The 21,191-nt window shown below is 47.9% G+C and overlaps 3 protein-coding genes across 5 annotated transcripts in view; all 3 read left to right on the top strand.

Annotated features, from left to right (window-relative positions):
* Positions 1 to 1,973, top strand: part of decr1 (2,4-dienoyl CoA reductase 1, mitochondrial) — a 4,205-nt gene extending 2,232 nt beyond the window's left edge. For all 3 annotated transcript variants that reach the window (XM_068569891.1, XM_068569892.1, XM_068569889.1), the window contains exons 4-10: positions 130 to 216; positions 304 to 451; positions 686 to 785; positions 880 to 952; positions 1,178 to 1,324; positions 1,421 to 1,483; positions 1,696 to 1,973. In XM_068569891.1, coding sequence (XP_068425992.1) covers positions 130 to 216; positions 304 to 451; positions 686 to 785; positions 880 to 952; positions 1,178 to 1,324; positions 1,421 to 1,483; positions 1,696 to 1,755 — 678 coding nt within the window. In that variant the 3' untranslated portion in view covers positions 1,756 to 1,973. The remainder of the gene's footprint in view (positions 1 to 129; positions 217 to 303; positions 452 to 685; positions 786 to 879; positions 953 to 1,177; positions 1,325 to 1,420; positions 1,484 to 1,695) is intronic.
* A 2,465-nt stretch (positions 1,974 to 4,438) lies between these two features.
* On the top strand, positions 4,439 to 14,569 carry LOC137781008 (multidrug resistance-associated protein 1-like). The gene is made up of 30 exons (XM_068569488.1): positions 4,439 to 4,480; positions 4,832 to 5,011; positions 5,296 to 5,418; positions 5,564 to 5,701; positions 6,117 to 6,242; positions 6,409 to 6,470; positions 6,745 to 6,889; positions 7,072 to 7,283; positions 7,355 to 7,532; positions 7,611 to 7,769; positions 7,847 to 7,939; positions 8,020 to 8,223; positions 8,353 to 8,499; positions 8,591 to 8,678; positions 9,182 to 9,378; positions 9,938 to 10,114; positions 10,206 to 10,373; positions 10,460 to 10,626; positions 10,787 to 10,864; positions 10,940 to 11,048; positions 11,180 to 11,387; positions 11,682 to 11,992; positions 12,069 to 12,268; positions 12,390 to 12,516; positions 12,870 to 12,971; positions 13,057 to 13,203; positions 13,330 to 13,488; positions 13,655 to 13,821; positions 13,968 to 14,162; positions 14,258 to 14,569. The coding sequence occupies exons 1-30, from the start codon at positions 4,439 to 4,441 to the stop codon at positions 14,364 to 14,366; spliced, it is 4,518 nt and encodes a 1,505-aa protein (XP_068425589.1). The 3' UTR covers positions 14,367 to 14,569.
* Positions 14,570 to 14,928: 359 nt separating this feature from the next.
* Positions 14,929 to 16,430, top strand: si:dkey-11p23.7 (V-set and Ig domain-containing protein). The gene is made up of 4 exons (XM_068569710.1): positions 14,929 to 14,944; positions 15,060 to 15,206; positions 15,512 to 15,901; positions 16,021 to 16,430. The coding sequence occupies exons 1-4, from the start codon at positions 14,929 to 14,931 to the stop codon at positions 16,428 to 16,430; spliced, it is 963 nt and encodes a 320-aa protein (XP_068425811.1).
* The last annotated feature ends 4,761 nt before the right edge of the window (positions 16,431 to 21,191 follow it).

Consider the following 21,191-nt stretch of genomic DNA (forward strand, 5'->3'; position numbering starts at 1 on the left):
ACCTTCAGTTTCTATCTCATGAACAATTTGGAGATCAATATGGAAAAGACTGGGATTGATGAAGGGGCCACTGAACTGGTCTGAACTGTTTTGATCTGGTCTGAACTGGTCCCCCTCTCTCTGTCCCAGGTTCATCCGGTCCAGTGTGATGTCAGAGATCCTGCGGCCGTCTCTCGTTGTGTCGACCATATCGAGTCTCTGACGGGACTTCCTGATGTGAGAGCGTCACACACACATACACACACGTTTGTTTTTCTGTCGTTGTGAGGACCCCACTGACCCGCCCCCCTCCTGTTGGTCCAGGTGATCATCAACAATGCAGCAGGAAACTTTGTCTGTCCATCAGAACATCTGTCTCCAAACGCCTGGAAGAGCATCACCGACATCGTCCTGAACGGGACCGCCTTCGTTACACTGGAGCTGGGAAAGAGACTGATCCAGAGTCAGAAAGGTCAGAGACTGATCCAGAGTCAGAGAGACTGATCCAGAGTCAGAGAGACTGATCCAGAGTCAGAGAGACTGATCCAGAGTCAGAGAGACTGATCCACAGTCAGAGAGACTGATCCACAGTCAGAGAGACTGATCCACAGTCAGATTAGCAGTATGAAACTACAGGATGTAACCTCTGTCGTCACCTCTTATTGTTGTTATTCCTTGTTGTTATTTCTTGTTCCTTGATGTCCAGGCGCGTCCTTCCTCGCCATCACGACCATCTACGCTGAGTCGGGTTCTGGTTTCGTGGTTCCGAGTGCGTCGGCTAAAGCCGGAGTGGAGGCATTCTACAAGTCCGTCTGACCTTTAACCTTCCAGCTGCTTCACCACGTCATCCGTTACCCTATGGTAACACTGTGTGTGTGTGTGTGTGTGTGTGTGTGTCAGGTCTCTGGCCTCAGAGTGGGGGCGCTATGGCCACAGGTTTAACATCATCCAGCCTGGACCAATCAGAACTAAGGTACCACCCACCTGCTGATGACTCACAACCTTTGTTTGTTTATAGTTCTCTGCTCACACGGAGAACAATAGACTCACACGGACGACAATAGACTCATAACGAATCATATAACAAATCTAACAGCTACTAGAATCAAATACCTTCTGAGTGGGTCGTAGGCCTCCTGCGTCCAGTGGGAACGGGTGATGGACGCCTTTTTGTTGTTGGTGTTGTTGTTGTGTTTAGGGGGCCTTCAGCCGGCTGGACCCGACTGGAGACTTTGAGAGGAAGATGATCAGTCGGATCCCAACAGGTCGACTGGGAACGCCAACAGAGATCGCTAACCTGGCAGCGTACATTAGCAGCAGCTACGCTAGCTGGATGTCTGGAGCTGTGAGTGAATTGGCTTAAGTCAGAGTTTAGACTGGTCTCAGGTCAGAGTTTAGGCTGGTCTCAGGTCAGTTTGTGTGTAACGGTGTGTGTCTTCAGGTCGTCCGGTTCGATGGAGGAGAATATGTGTCGATGGCCGGAGAGTTTAACGAGCTTCGCAGAGTGAGTGTCACACTGAAATGCTTCCCTCAGAAACATTGATTATTACGTTCAGAAGTAACTTAATGAATTAATATGATAATAATAACAATACTAATTGATAAGCACTTTTTTCTTTTTCCTTTTTTTTTTTAAATCGAACAACACATACACATTGTTTATTGATTTAAATCTGATATGGTTCTTTAGTATAAAACAAGATGTTTGTGTCTCAGGTGACTCCAGATCAGTGGAAGATGCTCAGCATGATGACCAGAAGCGCTAAAGGGTCCTAGAAGCACTCCAACCTCTTCATTGGACCACAACAACCAATCAGAGCAGTGTTCTGGTGGCCACGCCCACCTGCTAATCCATATGAGACGTTTGATGAGTTGTGATATTTCTTTAATTGATCTATGATTATTGACTTACTGCACATGCTCAGTGTAAGTGCACACACACACACACACGTCTCTGGCAGTTTGATAATAAAACACTAAAGTTGAACCATGAACTGTGTCTGTTGTTTAAAGATCATTCAGTGTGCATTAGTTCAGCCCACAGTCACAACATGGCCGTACAGTCTCTACTTAGACTTCCTGTCACAGGACCTCATACATGGACATATAATGAGTAGTATACGCATGGACCACGATCCAGATAACCATAATTCATGAGGCAGAAGGAGGTAGAGAGGAGGGGCATCAGCAGGGCCATGGCAGGCGGTAGGAGACAGGAGATAGGAGTGTACATAGTGTACATTAGTCTCACGATAAAGACGAGCTGTCCTCTTCACAGCTTCCTGTTAAATGTGGAGACAAAGTGAAGTCTCTGAACATCGAGATGTGAAGGAACGGATGACATCATCGTTATTATTAGGAGTCAGAGCAGAGGAGCTATTGTTCTTCTCATGTTTATTATTATTATTCTATTGTTTATTATTATTAATCAAATGTTTATTATTGTTCTTCTAATGTTTATTGTCAATATAATGTTTATTATTTGTGGTAAGGCAGGCCATGGGCAGCCTGATATTTGGGACCTGTGCAAGGGGGTATGGCCTTTAAAAAGGGGTGGGAAGCTCACCTGCGCCTTTGATAGCAAGCACACCTGAGAGCAGCTGAGGCCAGCCATGTGGAGATCAATTTGGTGAGCTCTTTTCTTTTGATGCAGGTTTTAAAAGCATGATTTTAGTGTGTTTAGTGTGTTGTAATGTGTTGTTGTAATGCTTTCTTTCTTTTGTCTTTAAAGAGCCTTTGAAAGAAACACCACTGTTTTTCCCAGGCCTTTTATAATTTACGTGTCTTTTTTTTTTTAAGTATTCATTTAGCATTTAGCATTTATGTTTGATTTGAGCTTAGGGGTTTTTTGTGTTGGGCTGAGGAGAGAGGCAGAGTGACAGGGCAGCCATTTTACATCGGCATTTTATTATTGTGTTATTTTGGTTGGTTTGCTGTGCCTGAATTATTCTATTTTGTTTTGATTTATTTACTGTCCTTACTTACTGTAGCTCCGTCGCCCTTCTCCATCTGACCGTGCAGTTTAAGTACCACAAGACTTACTTTTAGTTTGTACATTTTGGATTTGATTATTTTTAGCCCTAGTTGTTAATAAAGCTTTTGTTTGGTATTTAGTCTCTGACTCCAGTCTATTCTGGGTATTGTGGGGGATTTATCACCAGGTCACATATTGTTATTCTAATTTGTATTATTGTTATTAGTAACATTTATCTTCATTGCTTTGGCGAAACCTACATGATTAAAAATTGACCCACAAATCTGAGTGGACCACACTGATCTGATTTGCGTGTGATAAAGTAGCTCGATAGCGCCTCCTTTAGTTGTAAAAGCTCACACTTCTTGCCGATTTGATGCCGATTGACATGTGCAGGTGGGTCTGCTCTACAAAAGAGAGATTGAGGCCCGTAAGCTCCGCCTACTTAGATTTTCTGCCATTTCGAATTTTGTGAAAACACATTCGCGCCAACTCCTCCTAAACGCTGGGTCCGATTCTTACAAAACTTTCTGTGGATTATTATTGGTTTAATGTGACAAAAGATATTTTCAGCTTTGTTGATGACTCATTGTGTTCAGAAGATATGAACTAATTAACGTTTTAAGGGCGTGACTTAGTACTCAATACATATAACTCGCTTATCACTTGGCCTATCCTCACAAACTTTGTAGCATATGTCAACATTGTGTCCCTTAACGTAGCCACATTTTTCATAATATTTAAACACTAGGGGGCGCTGTAGTGAATCGCCCAATTTTGGCATTTTCTTTGTCGTCAGGCGTTGTACTCTAATCAATTCCTCCTAGAGATTAAATACGATTGATTTCATATTCGAGGAATATGATGTTGAGACCTTTGCAGGGAAAAGTTACCAAAAGATTTAAAAAATATGGACCTATGTGAGCGCAGAGCAGCGGCAAAGAGACCAATTTCAATGAAAATGGAAGTTGTTTTAATTTGACTGTACATGATGCAATCTGCTCCATATTTGCTCATATGTCATGACCTCCTGACCCTGAAGACATCATATGATCATTTTGAATTGTAGTCATAGCGCCACTTAGTGGCAACAGGAAGTTAAATGTTTTCTCCTCACAGATTATTAAGATCACTCTCAAAATTTGTCGAAAGAGACTTGAGACATTGATAACGCATCACCGATGTAACTCGACTCCACATGATCAGATCTATGTCATTTAGCTCTGATGATACCTGTTAATGAGAGACAGAGAGTTAAAGAGGCAAACTAAACATAAGTATTTTCACACCTTCATTATGGGAGAGGGAGGCGGAGAGGGAGAGGGAGGCGGAGAGGGAGAGGGAGGCGGAGAGGGAGGCAGAGAGGCAGAGGGGCAGAGAGAGAGAGGGGCAGAGAGAGAGGCAGACAGGGAGGTTATATGACAGAGTATTTTCATAAAGCTGTTTGTATCTGAAACTTGAAGGAGGAGAAGGAGAGTGGTCTAAATGGAGAACCTGTGCAGTGTGAGCGGTCTGGATCCTCTCTGGGTGAGTTTCACTTCAAACAACTGTTAAAATTATTAATCTCTCACCTGTTTACTTGTTTATACATTTCTCATTTGTTTACCTGTTTACACACCTCTCACCTGTTTACTTGTTTATACTCTCACCTGTTTACTTGTTTATACTCTCACTTGTTTACCTGTTTACTTGTTTACTCATCTCTCACTTGTTTACCTGTTTACTTGTTTACACATCTCTCACTTGTTTACCTGTTGACACACCTCTCACCTGTTTACACATCTCTAACCTGTTTACTTGTTTACACACGTCTTACCTGTTTACTTGTTTACCTCTCACCTGTGACTGAGGGGTAACCCCGGTGTCTTCTGGTTCCAGGACTGGAACCTGACCTGGTACACCTCCCAGCCAGATCTGACCCAGTGCTTCCAGCACACGGTACTGGTTTGGTTTCCGTGTGTCTACCTGTGGACCTGTTCTCCCCTTTACCTGTTGTACCTGCAGCTCCGCCCACAGCCCGGCACCATTCCACTGTCCAGACTCTGCTGCAGCAAGACGGTACCGCAGTAGACCTGCTCTCTAGTTGTGGTCTAACCTGGTCTCTGTTTGTGGTCTAACGTGGTCTCTCTGGTTGTGGTCTAACCTGGTCTCTCTGGTTGTGGTCTAACGTGGTCTCTTGTTGTGGTCTAACGTGGTCTCTTGTTGTGGTCTAACATGGTCTCTTGTTGTGGTCTAACGTGGTCTCTAGTTGGGGTCTAACATGGTCTCTGTTTGTGGTCTATGGTCTCTCTGGTTGTGGTCTAACCCCGGTGGTCTACCCCGCCTCGTGGTCCTGGTTGCAGCTCCTGGGTCTCAGTTTGGCTTCCTTCGGTCTTCTGGAAATGTTTTTTCTGCTGGTGAGGAAGAACGAGGAGATCCAGAACCATCTGATCCTGATCGGCCCGCTGGTCAGGAGCCTCACTCTGGTACGTTCCTCTGGTTCTTCAGATTCCTCTGGTTCCATAGGTTTCTCAGGTCCATCTTGATGGTGTCCAGAAAACAATCAAAACAGTTTTAAAGACACTAACTGAAACTTCTCCTCTTCCTCCTCCTCCTCCTCCTCTTCTTCAGGTTCTTGCTGTTGCTATAATGCAGGTAGAGAGGAGGAAGGGCAGACGTTCCTCGGTGCTCCTCTTCCTCTTCTGGACTCTTCTGGTTCTCTGTTCCCTCGTTCCTCTGAAGGTCGACGTCGAGCAGATTATTGATCAGGTATCAATCATTTATTATTATTACCATTTACACTTGTTATAGACCGACGTCCAGGTCTCACACTGAGATCTGGTTCAATGTGAGATTATTTTTGTTAGTTTCTTCTCTTTCTGCTTCAGTATTTCACAGCTCTCAGTGTACTTTTCCTCTGGATGTGTGACACGTGTGTGTGTGTGTGTGTGTGTGTTCACCGTTCTTAGAAAGCAGTGCAACGGCGACTTCTGAACATCATAAGTACCTGCTGAGTTATTTAGGTTCCTGAGTGACGATGAAAACAATTAAATCAAGGAACAATCACCTCACGTCCTGTATGATTCTAGTTCAGTTTCCCTTCCTGTATGAGTCCAATTCATAGTGTCATTCCTCTGAAATGTGACAATTTCATATGTTCAGCTTTGCTCTCCGATGTTTTCAGGGTTTTTCGTCAGACGCGGCTCGTTTTGTTGCGTTTTTCATCTGTTTTTTCCTCCAACTCATCGAACTTATCCTCAGCTGCTTCTCTGACCGCCGCCCACTCTCTGACAAGCACACCTACGTCCAGGTAACACACACCTACGTCCAGGTAACACACACCTACGTCCAGGTAACACACACCTACGTCCAGGTAACACACACCTACGTCCAGGTAACACACACCTACGTCCAGGTAACACACACCTAAGTCCAGGTAACACACACCTACGTCTGTCGTTTGTTCTTCTTGATAGAACCGATGTCCAGAGGAAGACGCCTCGTTTTTCTCCAAGTTTTTCTTCTTTTGGTTCAGCAGGTACGAACACAACAATCTATCATGACATCATGATTACATCATCTCAGTTTTTCCGGTTTGAACAGCTATTGCTCCAGTTCTGTGGACTCTGATGGTCTTTTAGTTTGAAAATCCTACAGCATTCAGATTCATGAGTGAATGAACATGAAGTCTGCTGCTGCTGCTACTACTACTACTAGTACTACTACTACTACTGCTGGTACTACTACTACTGCTGCTGCTGGTACTACTGGTAAAGTTATCTAAATAGTGACATCATTGTGTTTGCTGTCAGTCTGGTGCTTCAGGGTTACCGGCGCCCCCTGCAGGCTGCAGATCTCTGGCCTCTCAGGGACCAGGACTCATCGAGCCGGATCCTGATGGACTTTGAGAAGTTCTGGACTCAGAACTGCAAACAGCTGCAGTACGACACTTCACACGTAGTGTTTAGATTCACACTGTTTAGAAAGGACACAGCGTGTCGCTGTGATGTCACTGATGTCACCGTGATGTCACAGAGACACACAGTGCTTCTCCACTGCGTCCTAACTGCTCTTTTCTGATGTTCTTTAGTGAGGGGTCCGATGGCTTTGAACCGTCCTGTACCGGGTCCTGGTCCCAGTCTTGGTCTCGGTCCTGGTCCCGGTCGGGGTGCGGTGGTTATGCCTCACCGACAGAGAAAACACAGCTGCTGAAGAAGAAGAGGAAGGGGCGGGGCTACGGCCTCTTCCTCCTACGTGCTCTGGGGCGCAGCTTCGGGCTGTACTTCCTGTGTGGGACGCTGTGTCTCCTCCTGCACGACGCCTTCATGTTCGCCGTGCCGCAGGTGCTCAGGTGAGTCACAGAGCTCAGGTGATGTTGTTACTTTTGATGTGTGTATCATTTGTTGTTGTTGTTGTTTTCAGTCTGCTGCTGGGCTTCATGCGGGATGAGGACGCCGCGCTGTGGAAGGGCTTCCTGTTCGCCACGCTGCTCTTCCTGCTGTCCTGTCTGCAGTCACTGCTCCACCACCAGTACATGTTCCACTGCTTCACCGTGGGCATGAGGACCAAGACCGCCGTCATGGGGCTGGTGTACCGCAAGGTTCAGAACGTCACGTGTTTGAGTCCCCAGTGTCTGCTCAGCAGCAGTGTTTATAAAGTTGTGTGTTTGAATCCCCAGTGTCTGCTCATCAGCGGCGCCTCGCGGCATCAGTCTCTCGGGGAGATCGTCAGTCTGGTTTCAGCCGACACTCAGAAGCTGATGGACTTTGTAGTTTACGCCAACAGTCTTTGGCTCACGCCCATCGAGATCGCGCTCTGCTTCTACTTCCTGTGGCAGGTAAAGAAAACAACATGGCCGCCTTAACTCCTATGTATTCTATTGAGCGATGTATTCACTGACGGATTGATTGACAGCTGCTCGGTCCAGCTGCTCTCGCTGGGCTCACCGCCGTGGTTCTGATCTTTCCTCTGAACGGATTCATCGCTAAGATGAGAAGCAGACTTCAGGTGAGAGGAGGGTTTGAAGGTGTGGGTGAGAAGGTGTTGGGTGAGAAGGTGTTGGGTGAAGTAGTGCCGGTGCTCCTCAGGAGGTCCAGATGAAGTTCATGGATGGCCGGCTCAAACTGATGCACGAGATCCTGAGCGGCATAAAGATCCTGAAGTTCTACGCGTGGGAGGACGCGTTCCTGCGGCGCGTCGGCGTCCTGAGGGACGGAGAGCTGCGTGCCCTGAAGGCCTCTCAGCTGCTGCACGCCGTCTCGCTGGCCTCCTTCAACTCCTCCTCCTTCCTGGTGAGTGGGCGTGGCTTTCCATCACCTCTAATCCCTAAATATATCGCTTGTTATATGAAGCGATCTTATTGGTCGCTTCAGTTCAGTGAGCATATTGTTATTGTTGTTGTTGTTGTTGTTGTTGTTCAGATTGCCTTCGCGGTGTTCGCCGTGTACGTGTTGATGGATGAACAGAACGTTCTGGACGCTCAGAAGATCTTCGTGTCTGTCGCTCTGATCAACATCCTGAAGATGCCGCTGAGCCAGTTCCCATTCGCCATGAGCACCAGCATGCAGGCAAGTCATGTGTTCACACACACTGTCATGTGTTCACACAGACTGCCATGTGTTCACACAGACTTGTGACCATAATGATGTTTGTCTTCAGGCCGTCGTCTCGCTCAAACGTCTGGGGAACTTTCTGAGCCAAGATGAGCTGAAGCCCGACAACGTGAAGAGGCTTCCTCAGAGCGCCGGTACGACTCCACACACGCACCCGGACTTGTTAGCCTCGCTGTTAGCCTAGCTGTTAGCTTAGCACAAAAACAAACTGTTGGGTGCTTTCACACTTGGAACCTTTCAGCTCTGCAGACGTAATTAGACCTTTAGAGGTGGACTGAGGAGGAGTGACCTAGAGACCTGTCAATCACCTTGTAGCCAAGCCCTAAAGCGTTCCCTGCTTTATGGTCTGTTTGACTCTAAACGATCATAACGTACTAAATGAACATCGTGCTGTATTGAAGAAGACTTGGAACTAGAGCTTAAAAAGAGCATTAAAGAGCCACACACATTTATGGACTGAATGGATTCATTTCATGTTCTGTGTCAAAGAAAATCAATGACAGTCTGGGGATCAATAAAGTTCAGTTTTATTGTTCATTCAGAGAAATATTTTTACGGTATTCATAAATGCATCGACACAAGAATCTGATGAAGAGAACAGACTCTAGAACCTCAGAGAACCAGCTCGTGTCTGCAGACGGAGACGCCGTGAGGATCCAGGACGGGTTCTTGTCCTGGACCAGCGACGGGCCGCCGTGTCTGCAGAGGATCAACGTGAAGGTGAAGCCGGGTTCCCTGGTGGCCGTGGTCGGTCATGTTGGCGCCGGGAAGTCGTCTCTGCTGTCGGCCATGTTGGGAGAGATGGAGAGGAGGAGTGGCTTCGTTTCCATCAAGGTGACGACAAGCTCATTATTCATTTGATGTATTTAATATTATCCTATTTAAGTTTGGTTTGTCAGATCCGTTCCATTTAGGATAGATCTGAATGCATGTAGCATGGTTTTAAGTTGGATTTAAACTATTATAAGGCGCTCTAGTGTCTGTGTCTGTCATATCAAAGGGGCGGAGTCAGGGAAGAAACAACCAGAAATAACACACACACATTTGATCTACTCTCACGATAAACAAACAACGCAAGTTGGCCCAGCAGTCTTTTTCTCACAAGCACATGTCCAGCTCATTTTGGGGATCCCGAGGCGTTCCCAGTCCAGCCGGGAGATGTAATCCCTCCAGCGGGTCCTGGGTCTTCCTCCCAGTTGGAAGTGCCTGGTAAATTTCTAATGGGAGTCCAGGAGTTCTCCTGATGAGATGCTAAACCACCTCAGTGACTCCTTACAGGAAGGAGTAGCAGTTTAACACGATGTTTGAAGTCCAGACTCTTAAAAAATACCTGTACCTGCTGAATATTTTGGACAATCGATCTTTGCTTGTTCTTGTGGCGTTGGTGGCTCAGGGCTCGGTGGCCTACGTCCCGCAGCAGGCCTGGATCCAGAACGCCTCTCTGAAGGACAACATCCTGTTTGGTGGCAGACGGCGAGAGAGCTGGTACCACCGAGTGCTGGAGGCCTGCGCGCTGCTGCCGGACCTGGAGCTCCTGCCCGCCGGGGACGGCACGGAGATCGGGGAGAAGGTACCAACGCCGGCCCTTCTCGTTGTTCTGGCTGTTTGTTGTTACCTGTTTACTGTACAATGCTGTTGTGTATTGACGATGTGCCTTCTAGGGCCTGAACCTGTCTGGAGGCCAGAGGCAGAGGGTGAGTCTGGCTCGGTCCGTCTACAGGAGGTCAGACGTTTACCTGCTGGACGACCCGCTGTCCGCCGTGGACGCTCACGTGGGACAACACATCTTTGATCAAGTCATCGGACCCAGAGGACTCCTCAAAGACAAGGTGAGACCTGTACCTGAACCTGAGCAGTATTCTAGAGGTGAGACCTGTACCTGAGTGTACTTGCTTGGTGTGATGTGTTGTCTCAGACCCGGGTGCTGGTGACTCACGGCCTCGGCTTCCTGTCCAGAGCAGACCTGATCGTGGTGATGGTGGAGGGTCAGATCTCAGAGATGGGCTCCTACATAGAGCTGATGGACAGGAAGGGAGCCTTCGCTAAGTTCATCCACACCTTCGATGGAAACCAGCGCAGAGAAAGCTCCGCCCCCAGAGACAGAGAAAGCTCCACCCCCAAAGACAGAGAAAGCTCCGCCTCCAGAGATAAGAGTAAGTCACACGTTTTCAGTTCAAACACCGACTGTCTTTGAACTTATCACAAGAATGACACATATTTATTGTGTGTGTGTGTGTGTGTGTGTGTGTGTAGGCAGCAGGAAGTCGGTGTCTCGTTTGTCTGATTTCTCCATCGATCTTTCTCAGGAGCAACTCATCAGGTACAAAAACACCTTCACGTGTTATGATATGTTATGTTTCCTCTGTGTTTATGTGTGTGTTTGTGTGTGTTCCAGTTGTGATATAAGCAGTGCCAGTGTTCAGATGATGGATGTTCTTGATCAGGATTTGGACGCTGAGGATGCTGGGAAACTAACGGTGGTTGACAAGGCTCAAACAGGACGGGTTGGTCTTCCTCTTCATCAACTCTTTATATTGTATTATTGATCTCATTGAGGCGGTTAAAGCATCTTCACCTACAGAACTACTGTAGTGAGTGAATGACACTTGAGCTTGAGTTCTGGTTGTGTTTTCAGGTGAAGCTTCAGACCTACAGAGAGTACTTCAAGACGGTCGGCCTGACCTTCATCATGACCATCATCTTCCTCTGTGCCTTCCAGCAGGCCGCCTCGTTGGCCTACAGCTATTGGCTGAGCCTGTGGGCCGACGAGCCGCCGGTCAACGGCACGCAGAGCGACCACGAGCTGAAGCTGAGCGTATTCGGCGCTCTGGGCTTCACTCAGGGTGGGTCAAAGGTCACATCACATGAACAAGACACACGGGTCATCGTCACTACGGTCACCACAGCCATCAGTCTGAGATTTAAAGGCTGTAAACATAAAGGACGCTTTCTACAATTTGTTTTTGGTAAAGCTGCATTCTCTCTACTGACCACCAGGGGGCGACTCCTCTGGTTGTATAGAAGTCTATGCTTCATGTGTTAACGCTGCATTCTCTCTCCTGACCACCAGGGGGCGACTCCTCTGGTTGTATAGAAGTATATGCTTCATGTGTTGAAGCTGCATTCACTTGTTTCAGGGATGGCAATGTTTGGGACGACGCTCGCCATCGCTCTGGGCGGCATTGTGGCGTCCCGCCGCCTCCACGCCGACCTCCTCCACAGCGTGATGCACTCGCCCATGTCCTTCTTTGAGGCCACGCCCAGCGGGAACCTCCTGAACCGGTTCTCCAAAGAGATCGACGCCATCGACTGCATGATCCCCGACGGGCTGAAGATGATGCTGGCCTACCTGTTCAAGCTGCTAGAGGTCTGCATCATCCTGCTGCTGGCCACGCCTCTCACCGGGCTGGTGCTCCTCCCCCTCACTTGCGTCTACGTATTCATTCAGGTAACGCTGCGTTTGGACGAGGACCAGGTTCCTCCGGAGCTCCCGGTAACGGTTCCTCTCTGTGGTTCCGGCTCAGAGCTTCTACGTGGCGTCGTCGTGTCAGCTGCGCCGCCTGGAGGCCGTGAGCCGCTCGCCGATCTACAGCCACTTCAGCGAGACGGTCCAGGGCGCCGGCGTCATCCGGGCCTTCGGCGAGCAGCGCCGCTTCGTCCTTGAGGCCGACCGGCACATCGACCGCAACCAGGAAGCCTACTTCCCTCGCTTCGTAGCCACCAGGTTCACGGAGTATTTTAACCACGGAGTTTGAGTATTTTACTCTTCAGTGATTGTGCTGGTGTTTCTGTATTTATTCACAGGGTTTCTATTGTATCGTGTCACACCTGTGGCATTTCTTCAGGTGGCTGGCGGTGAATCTGGAGTTTCTGGGCAACCTGCTGGTTTTGGCTGCGGCCGTCCTGGCGGTTCGCGGTCGGCATGAGCTCAGCCCCGGCGTCGTGGGACTGGCGGTGACTCACTCCCTCCAGGTTCAGAGCTCTTTGGTCCATCTAAACCAGGAGAGGAGTTTCCATGTTTCCACAAGGAACAACAAGAGAGAATCGCTCCAATTTCGGGCGACTGTGGCACATTGGTGAGCAGGGGTCGTTCCTCAATCAGAGGATCGGCGGCTCGATCTCGGCCCCGCCAGCCCGTTTTGATGTGTCCTTGAGCAAGACACTAAATGCCTCCCGCAGCTGAGACTACGGTGTATGAAAGTTAGATAGTCTTTAGTGAGATAGGCACCTTCATGGTAGCTCCTCTCATCACTGTGTCTGAGTATTCAGAAAAGCGCTGCAAATCAATTATCATGTTCCTGACGGTTCTTGTGTGTTTTTCACAGGTGACCGGGATCCTGAGCTGGATCGTTCGATCATGGACCGACGTGGAGAACAACATTGTGTCGGTGGAGCGAGTCAAAGAGTACGACGGCACCGTCAAAGAGGTGGGCCGCTTCGTCCAGAAACCCGGAGGAACGTATTCTGTATAGTGCCGCCTATCACCTAATTGTGCCCCCTCCCTCCCACCAGGCGGCGTGGACCCTGGAGGACAGCGGGCTGCCGGCGGCCTGGCCGGCGACCGGAAACCTCCGGTTTGAAGACTACGGGCTGCAGTACCGGAAAGGCCTGGACTGGGCTTTAAATGACATCTGCATCCACATCCAGGACAAAGAAAAGGTCTGAGGCCAGAACCATGTACTAGTACCTCCAGAAGGACAGAGTACCAGCAGAGTACTTCGAGAGTGGACACCTCGAGTCATGATGTGTAACTAATCAATGCTTATTGATACAACACCTTCGCAGGTGGGGATCGTTGGGCGGACCGGAGCCGGGAAGTCATCTCTGGCTTTGGGGATCTTCAGGATTCTGGAAGCAGCAAAAGGACAAATCTTCATCGATGGAGTCGACATCGCGGAGATCGGCCTTCACGACCTCCGGTCCCGAATCACCATCATCCCTCAGGTACAAGTACTGTAGGATAAATAGTGTAGGACACAGAAAATACTGCTCTACAAATTGATGGACAGGTGGATCCAGGTGGATTCTGGTGGATCAAGGTGATTCCAGGTGGATCCAGGTCTTGTTTCACAGTAAAAGGCTTGACATGACCTCTGACCTTTTGTTCAAGGACCCTGTGCTGTTTTCTGGTTCTCTGAGGATGAACCTGGACCCGTTTGACACCTGTTCAGAGGAGGACCTGTGGAAAGCTCTGGAACTGGCTCACCTGAGCAGCTTCGTGTCCGCGCTGCCTCAGAAACTGAGTCACCAGTGCTGTGAAGGGGGAGAGAACCTCAGGTAGGTCCACCTGCAGCACACCTGGACCAGGTTCACGCGACCGGCACAGAGAGAGAACACAGCACCAGAACCTTGAGCCGGCTCACAGAGCTCTAGATGTTGTGGTCAGCTTCTGGACTGTAAATGCTCATGTTGTGTGCCCTCAGTCTGGGCCAGAGGCAGCTGCTGTGCTTGGCCAGAGCTCTGCTGAGGAAGACCAGGATCCTGGTGCTGGACGAAGCCACAGCAGCTGTGGACCTGAAGACAGACCAGCTGATCCAGTCCACCATCCGGACCCAGTTCAGAGACTGCACGGTCCTCACCATCGCACACCGCCTCAACACCATCATGGACTACAGCAGGTCCACCTCTGCCTGTCTGCCTGTCTGCCTGTCTGCCTGTCTGTCTGTCCGTCTGTCTACATATGTCTGTCTCTCACCTGTCTCTCTGTCCACAGGGTGGTTGTGATGGACCGGGGTCGAGTAGCAGAGATGGATTCTCCGTCTCAGCTTCTCCATCTTCAGGGTTCCTTCTATCAGATGTGTGTTGAAGCTGGTCTGGTTTGAAAATCAGAGACATCTTCATCCTCCTCCTCATCTTCATACTCTTCCTCATCGTCCTCTCATCTTCATCCTCATCTTCATCCTCACAGACTCTATAAGAAATGGACGTAGTGACATCATTGTCTGGTTTCAGGGTTTGAAGCTCAACTTTGAAAGACTGGACTGAGCCAAAAACAAGATGGCGACGGCCACAACTTCAATCAGAGGGTCGGAGGTTTATTTATTTATATGTATGTATGTATGTATGTATGTATGTATGTATGTATACTTCTATAGACAGAGATAATAGTAATGTAATGTTACAGGGACATCTGTATTTTAAGTGCAAAGGAGTCTATAGATCGATGTGATTGACGATCAACGTCATAAACTTTTGTCTTCTGTAAACTCTGGGCATCAATAAATTATATTAAAACAGATTTTATTTTAGACTTTTGTCTCATTCTTCTTTTTCAGAGTAGAATGACCAACTTTCCTCCACAATCAAAAGTTTGAAACATTGACAAAAATCTGGAGTTTATTTGCCCAATTGGGCATTTTGATAGCTAGCCTCCACACACACACTATGTGTGTGTCTCGAGGTACTGAGTCACACAAACACACACACACACACACAGTGTGTCTGGAGGTACTGAGGGTATATAGACACACACACAGACTTACAGACACACTCATACTCACACAGTGTGTCTGGAGGTACTGAGTCACACGCACACCAACACACACACACACACACACACTCTCACACTCACTCATGTCCTAGCTTGTTGTATTGTTTCCTCAGCAGTCTCATCATGACTGTCCGGTGGATCGGCAGCACTTTGTTGTTATTACTTTTAGGAGGTGAGTTCAGACACACGCACACACACGCACGCACACACTTTTTGATTGTTTATTATAAAAGTGTTCATTATTGGGTTTTAGAAGGTATTTGGTGAGTTTTCGTACACTGGTCAACATCTCACTGCTGGTGACAAAATGTTTATGGAAACATGTATTTATATAGGTTTATGTATTTATGCGTTTATATGTTCATATATGTATGTGTATATATATTTATATACACATATTAACATACATGTGCTCCTTATTAACTCTAGAAGTTGCTCCCCATATAGAAGTTGCTCATCGTATGTTCTGCTCTGCAGCGCCGGGCTCAGGAGACGACGGCTGGTCGGTGAAGGTGCAGGTGGAGGTGCGTGCGGTGGAGGGATACCCGGTGGTGCTGCCCTGCAGCTTCAGTCACCCGCAGCACTCGCAGCACTCCTCCCTCACGGTGCTGTGGCGCCTGGGCCACGGCCAGGGGTCCACCGTGCTGTACCGCTGCACCAGCGGGGCGGGGAACCCCACCTGCGAGCCGGCGCCTCAGCAGGACCCGCGCTACCGGCTGGAGGGGAACCCCAGAGAGCACGACCTGTCACTCAGGATCAGCAGTGCCGCCCTGCTGGACAGCGGCCGCTACTACTGCCGGGTGGAGGTCCAGGGACGGGACCACGTCAGCTTCGAGGACAAGATGGGCACCCGGCTGAGAGTGGAGGGTATGTCCTCCTCCCTCCTCGGGTCATCTCCTTCTCCCTCGTGTCCTCCCTCCTCCCCCAGCTCCTCCTAGGATCCAGTCTCTTTCCTTCATCCCTGTGTCCTCCCTCCTCCCCTCCAGCCCCTCCTAGGATCCAGTCTCTGTGGGTGGAGGGCACTGAGCGGTCCGGGTTCAGGGCCCTGTGCCGGGTCCAGGGTTCCCCGCTGCCGGACGTCCAGTGGCTCGGACCCGACGAGCTCCTGGACGGCTCGTCCCCGGCGGGTCCTGCTGCACGCGGCTCGGCGGTCCACTTCCTGACCGTCAGCCAGCTGGCCGTGCAGCCAGGCCGGCGCTACACCTGCAGCGCCTCCAACCCACTGGGCCGCGAGCAGGCCGCGCTTTACTTCCTGTCCGGCCAGCCGCCCCGCGCTGTGGGCGGGGCCTCACCGGCGCTCCTGATCCTCCTGGCTGTGTCTCTGGGGGCCAAGGTCCTCCTCCTGCTGGGGACCGGGGTGCTGCTGCAGGGCGCCGGCTGCCGGGGGAACCCATGAAGACCAGATGAAGTCTTTTAGGATCAATATCATGTACTTGTACTTACTTACACAGGGAGCTTCGAATAATAATCATAACTATCCTTTCTCATCTAGCTTATGTGTTTATGTTCAGGTCTCTTTAACGATGATATTCTTTATTTTAACTTCTGATAAATGAATATAAAATTGTTTCTTAGAATTAAAGATTTAACAATTCTCTGCAGATGGATAGTTAAAATGTATTCGTCAGATGTGTTGTTGAAACCTAAAGGATCTGTTTTCAGCCACTATTAAACCTATGTGATTATTAATGTCATGTTTATAGTATTGTTAATATATAGTATAAATACAAAACAACAGTTTCAAACATATTTATTGGAACAGTCAGAGATTAAATTGAGTTCATTCAAACAAACACTTTTAGTCTGTATGAAGGGGGAGGAGTCAAACACATCAATCATCTCTGATCCAATCAATACATCTTAGTTTTTATATATATATATATATATATCTATATTCAAACCAGGATTTATTAACCTCATAAAATGTTAATATCTACATGTTCATTATTTAAAGCTACAAAACAAGTCAAAAACGTAACTGCCATAAATTATCTTCCTCTTTGTTTCACTGAACATTCGTCTCTTTGGTTCACTCGATGTATTTGAGTCTTTTAGCTTTAATCACCCTGAAAGGTTTCAACTTCCTTGTTCTTCAAAAGGTTTTACCTTCACAAGTCTGGACTCAATGTACAGCTTTAGGACTGACTCTTCTTTCTTCACTACTGAATGAGACTGAATGTTAGAGAAATGTAGTCTCACACTTCAAAGACGTCTGTTCATTGAGGGACATGCAGAAGGTTTAAAACTTGTAAAATGTTACACGTCAAAGTTTAAGAGGACGACTGACGGACTTTCACATCTGAATGCACAAAAACTACTTTGATTACATTTGAACCGGTTATTTAGTTTCCCCTACGAGAGAGTAAAGAACTCTACCTGACACACCTACTTCCTGTTTTCACCTACGTCCTGTATACACCTACTTCCTGTTTTCATCTACGTACTGTCTACATCTACTTCCTGTTTTCATCTACGTACTGTCTACACCTACTTCCTGTTTTCACCTACGTCCTGTTTACATCTACTTCCTGTTTTTTAGCTACGTCCTGTCTACATCTACTTCCTGTTTTTACATACATCCTGTCCACATCTACTTCCTGTTTTTTAGCTACGTCCTGTCTACATCTACTTCCTGTTTTTACATACATCCTGTCCACATCTACTTCCTGTTTTTACCTACGTCCTGTCTACATCTACTTCTTGTTTTTACCTACGTCCTGTCTACATCTACTTCCTGTTTTTACCTACATCCTGTCCTCTTCTACTTCCTGTTTTCACCTACGTCCTGTTTACATCTACTTCCTGTTTTCACCTACGTCCTGTCCACACCTACATCCTGTCCACACCTACGCCCTGTCTACACCTACCTTCTATCTACACCTACTTCCTGTTTACACCTACTTCATGTTTTCCCCTACTTCCTGTTTTCACCTATGTCCTGTCTACATCTACATCCTGTCCACAGCTACTTCCTGTTTAAACCTACGGCTTCCCCAATAAGATGGGTTTTCTGTAGCAGATGGGGAGGGCGGCCTCACAGCAGTCCTTGTCACTCCAGCCGAAGTCCTCGTTCTGGTGCAGACGCATGACGGCACACTGGCCATCATCCACCGTGCCGGGCTCCCCGTCCTCCCAGTCGGTGCCATTGACTGGAGCCTTGTTCAGCCAGTACCACTCCCCAGATTGTGAGCTGCGCCGCATGCCGATCCACATCTCCTGAAGGCTGTTGCTCTGGGCCCGGAGGAGTTTCCGGTAGATTTGGCTCTGGTGCTGGGCCTCAGTGATGCTGACCAGCTCCATCCCCTGATCGCTGCAGTACTGCACTGATTCTCGCCAGCCGACTGCCACTTCTCCAATCGTTATCACCTCCGGAGACAAGACGCAGCCCCTGAAATCTAATGTGGAGTTCAGACAAAACACAACAGAGACACACTGGAATGAGAAGGCCTGCTTGTTAAGACAGCACTGACGTCCTTGTGCATCAGTCTGTAGCTTAGCATCATAGCTTAGCATCCTGGACAGGGTTCCTCTACATGTGTGCATGGGGCTGTAGTTAGCCTTCACACTGGAATAAACAGTGTTTACCAGCTACATTGTTAGCATTTCCCAACTTACTAGCTTGTACTATCTTGAGTAGAACCAAGTGGTACTTTCAAGGCCAAAGAGGCTCATCATTAGTCATGAGTGAGAGGGGTGCTATGGATGCTATCAGAGTGTTATGCTATTGTTAGCAGTGTTATGCTATCATTAGCAGCTTAATCATGATGTTTATTAGCTGTGGGGGAGTTTATGCCCCAGCAACTCTAGATACTCCATTCCAAAGCTTGGTGCCATGCACTCGGTAGTTGTACAGCTAAAAAGGTTAAACACTTTGGAGTCTAAAAGTGGACACGGGCCTTTTTTCCAAGAGTTAGTGACGGCTCTGTAAACCTCAGTTTGAAGCTGGAGGTCGGGCTGTAAATATGCGGCTCCATACCTGGGCTTGTGCTGATGCTGGCGGCTGGGTTCCCAAACCAAGAAAGGTCCTTTCGTCCCATGAAATAGACGGCCATTCTGGAGGAGGCGTGCCAGATGACGCTCTTGCCTGACTCCAGAACAAAACTCGTGGAGACGTAATCTGTACCTTTCAGATCCTGCCATTGGTTTACTAAACGACGACTTCCAACATGAACCCCATCAGTGAAATCCTTGTGCACCACAATAAAAGCATAGTTGTGTGTGTCGCTGACACTGTGAACGACATAACAGGCAGCAAAGTCAGTCTCCGGGATCAGCGTGAGGAGTAAGCCCGGGTGGTAAAAGATAGCAGCGCCGGCCGTCTCCACCAGCGGCTGGTCTGGGTTGAAGGGCTCTTTTCTGGGGCTTGTTCCATCCGACACAAGTACAAACGCTTTTGTTTCATTGGCCAGAGTCGGAGGGATGTAGAACTTCAGCGTCTCTTCTTTGGCTGGCGGCAGCGAGGCGAACAGCTGCCCACAGGTGCAGTCGCTCTGCAGAGCGCAACTGTGACCAAAGAGGACCGCCACCGGGTCCTTGGCTTTCACGGATTGCAAGTATTTTGCTTCTGTCAACCAGATTATTTTCATCTGGTTGGATTGAAGGTTAAATTTTTCATCATGTTCACCTTTAACAGTTACAGAGTTCTCTGAATTTCCCCCATTGATGATAACTAGTCTGAATGGACCTCTCTCGGTTACCAGGAATGATACCATGTCCGCAGGGACAGTGGTTCCCTCGATCTCGGGTATCGGCGGGATGAAGTACTCTTTGGCCAGTTTGTCGGTCGGCAGAACCAGAGCCGTCTGCACACTGTTTTGCCTCATGTTGATGGCGTGAACCGTGATGAGTTCATCGCTGGTGATTTTGAGAACTTCGTAAGAAAGGTCGTCGACGCCATATTTCTGATTTTCTGTTTTAACAAGTGTGTAGTTCTCGGACTGTCCTGGACTCAGATTCATTGTGTGGTCGTCGGTAGAAGATTTAATGGTGACGACAGTGTCATTGCCCAACGCCGTGACCTGGACCATGTTTTGGGCCGCAACAGGATGATAGTAGGCGATGTTCTCCGGGAAAGCAACGAGGAAGTTCAGACCGGTGCTAGTTTCAGGTGAAGTGGCTGTGACTTCTGGGAAATCAAATACATGCAAAACAGTGAAGCTCCTTTGCATTCAGGTCAACTGCAGGAAGTCTCCCTGTCTTTACTTGTGCTTATGGCAGCTCAAAGGATTTGGGTACTTCATACTTTACTGTGCATGTGAATCAATAACAATAACAGTGCTTCCTGTAAATACTGGCTCACTCAGTCTGGACCAATAACCACAAATGCACTGTCATTCATATGAATCCACCAAATTAACTCATATTGACTGCTCATGATGGTGAACATGAACGTACACAGAGACAAACCATCCATTTATACTGTCACAGTAAAAGTACTATTACCACATGTGAAAATACTCTGCAACAGTAAAGTACTATTACCACATGGTTAAAGTGAAAATATTAGTATTAATATTAAATAATATTACCAGAGGTGCCAGCAGCACATAACTCAATTTTTAATATTATTATTAATGTTAATGTTAATATTACAAGAGGTGGCAGCAGCACATAACTCAATCTTTAATGTTATTATTAATGTTAATGTTGATGTTAATGTTACCAGAGGTGGCAGCAGCAGCAGCAGCAGCAGCACAGAACTCAATGTATAATGTTTATATTAATGTTAATGTTAAAATTACCAGAAGTGGCAGCAGCCAGCAGCAGCAGCAGCACAGAACTCATCCTGAGTCTCAGACCAGAACTTGGAGCAGGAAGAAGTAATAACAGTTTAATAATCATATTATTACATTTAGCTGACACTTCATGTTGCTCTGTACAGCGTAGACAACGGGAGCAGCTAGGGGTTAAGAGTCTCAAGGACACAACGACAGGGACTAGTGGAGCCGGGGGCCCTGTGATTGAAAGACGGGCATGGTAAGAGCCTCAGTCACTATATAACCTCACACTCATAAAAATATAATGCTAATATAATAATAACAAAATAATAATCTAGTCTCACCTGTCCGTCAGCAGCAGGCGAGTTTCTGTTCAGTCTGAAACTTTGTGATGCATTTGTTATTCAAACACCTATTTACATAGAGGAGGAAGAGAAGGA

Source organism: Clinocottus analis, unplaced genomic scaffold (genome assembly GCF_023055335.1).
Source record: "Clinocottus analis isolate CAN_PGR_092001 unplaced genomic scaffold, fCliAna1.0.p SCAF_9, whole genome shotgun sequence".
Taxonomy (NCBI): domain Eukaryota; kingdom Metazoa; phylum Chordata; class Actinopteri; order Perciformes; family Cottidae; genus Clinocottus; species Clinocottus analis.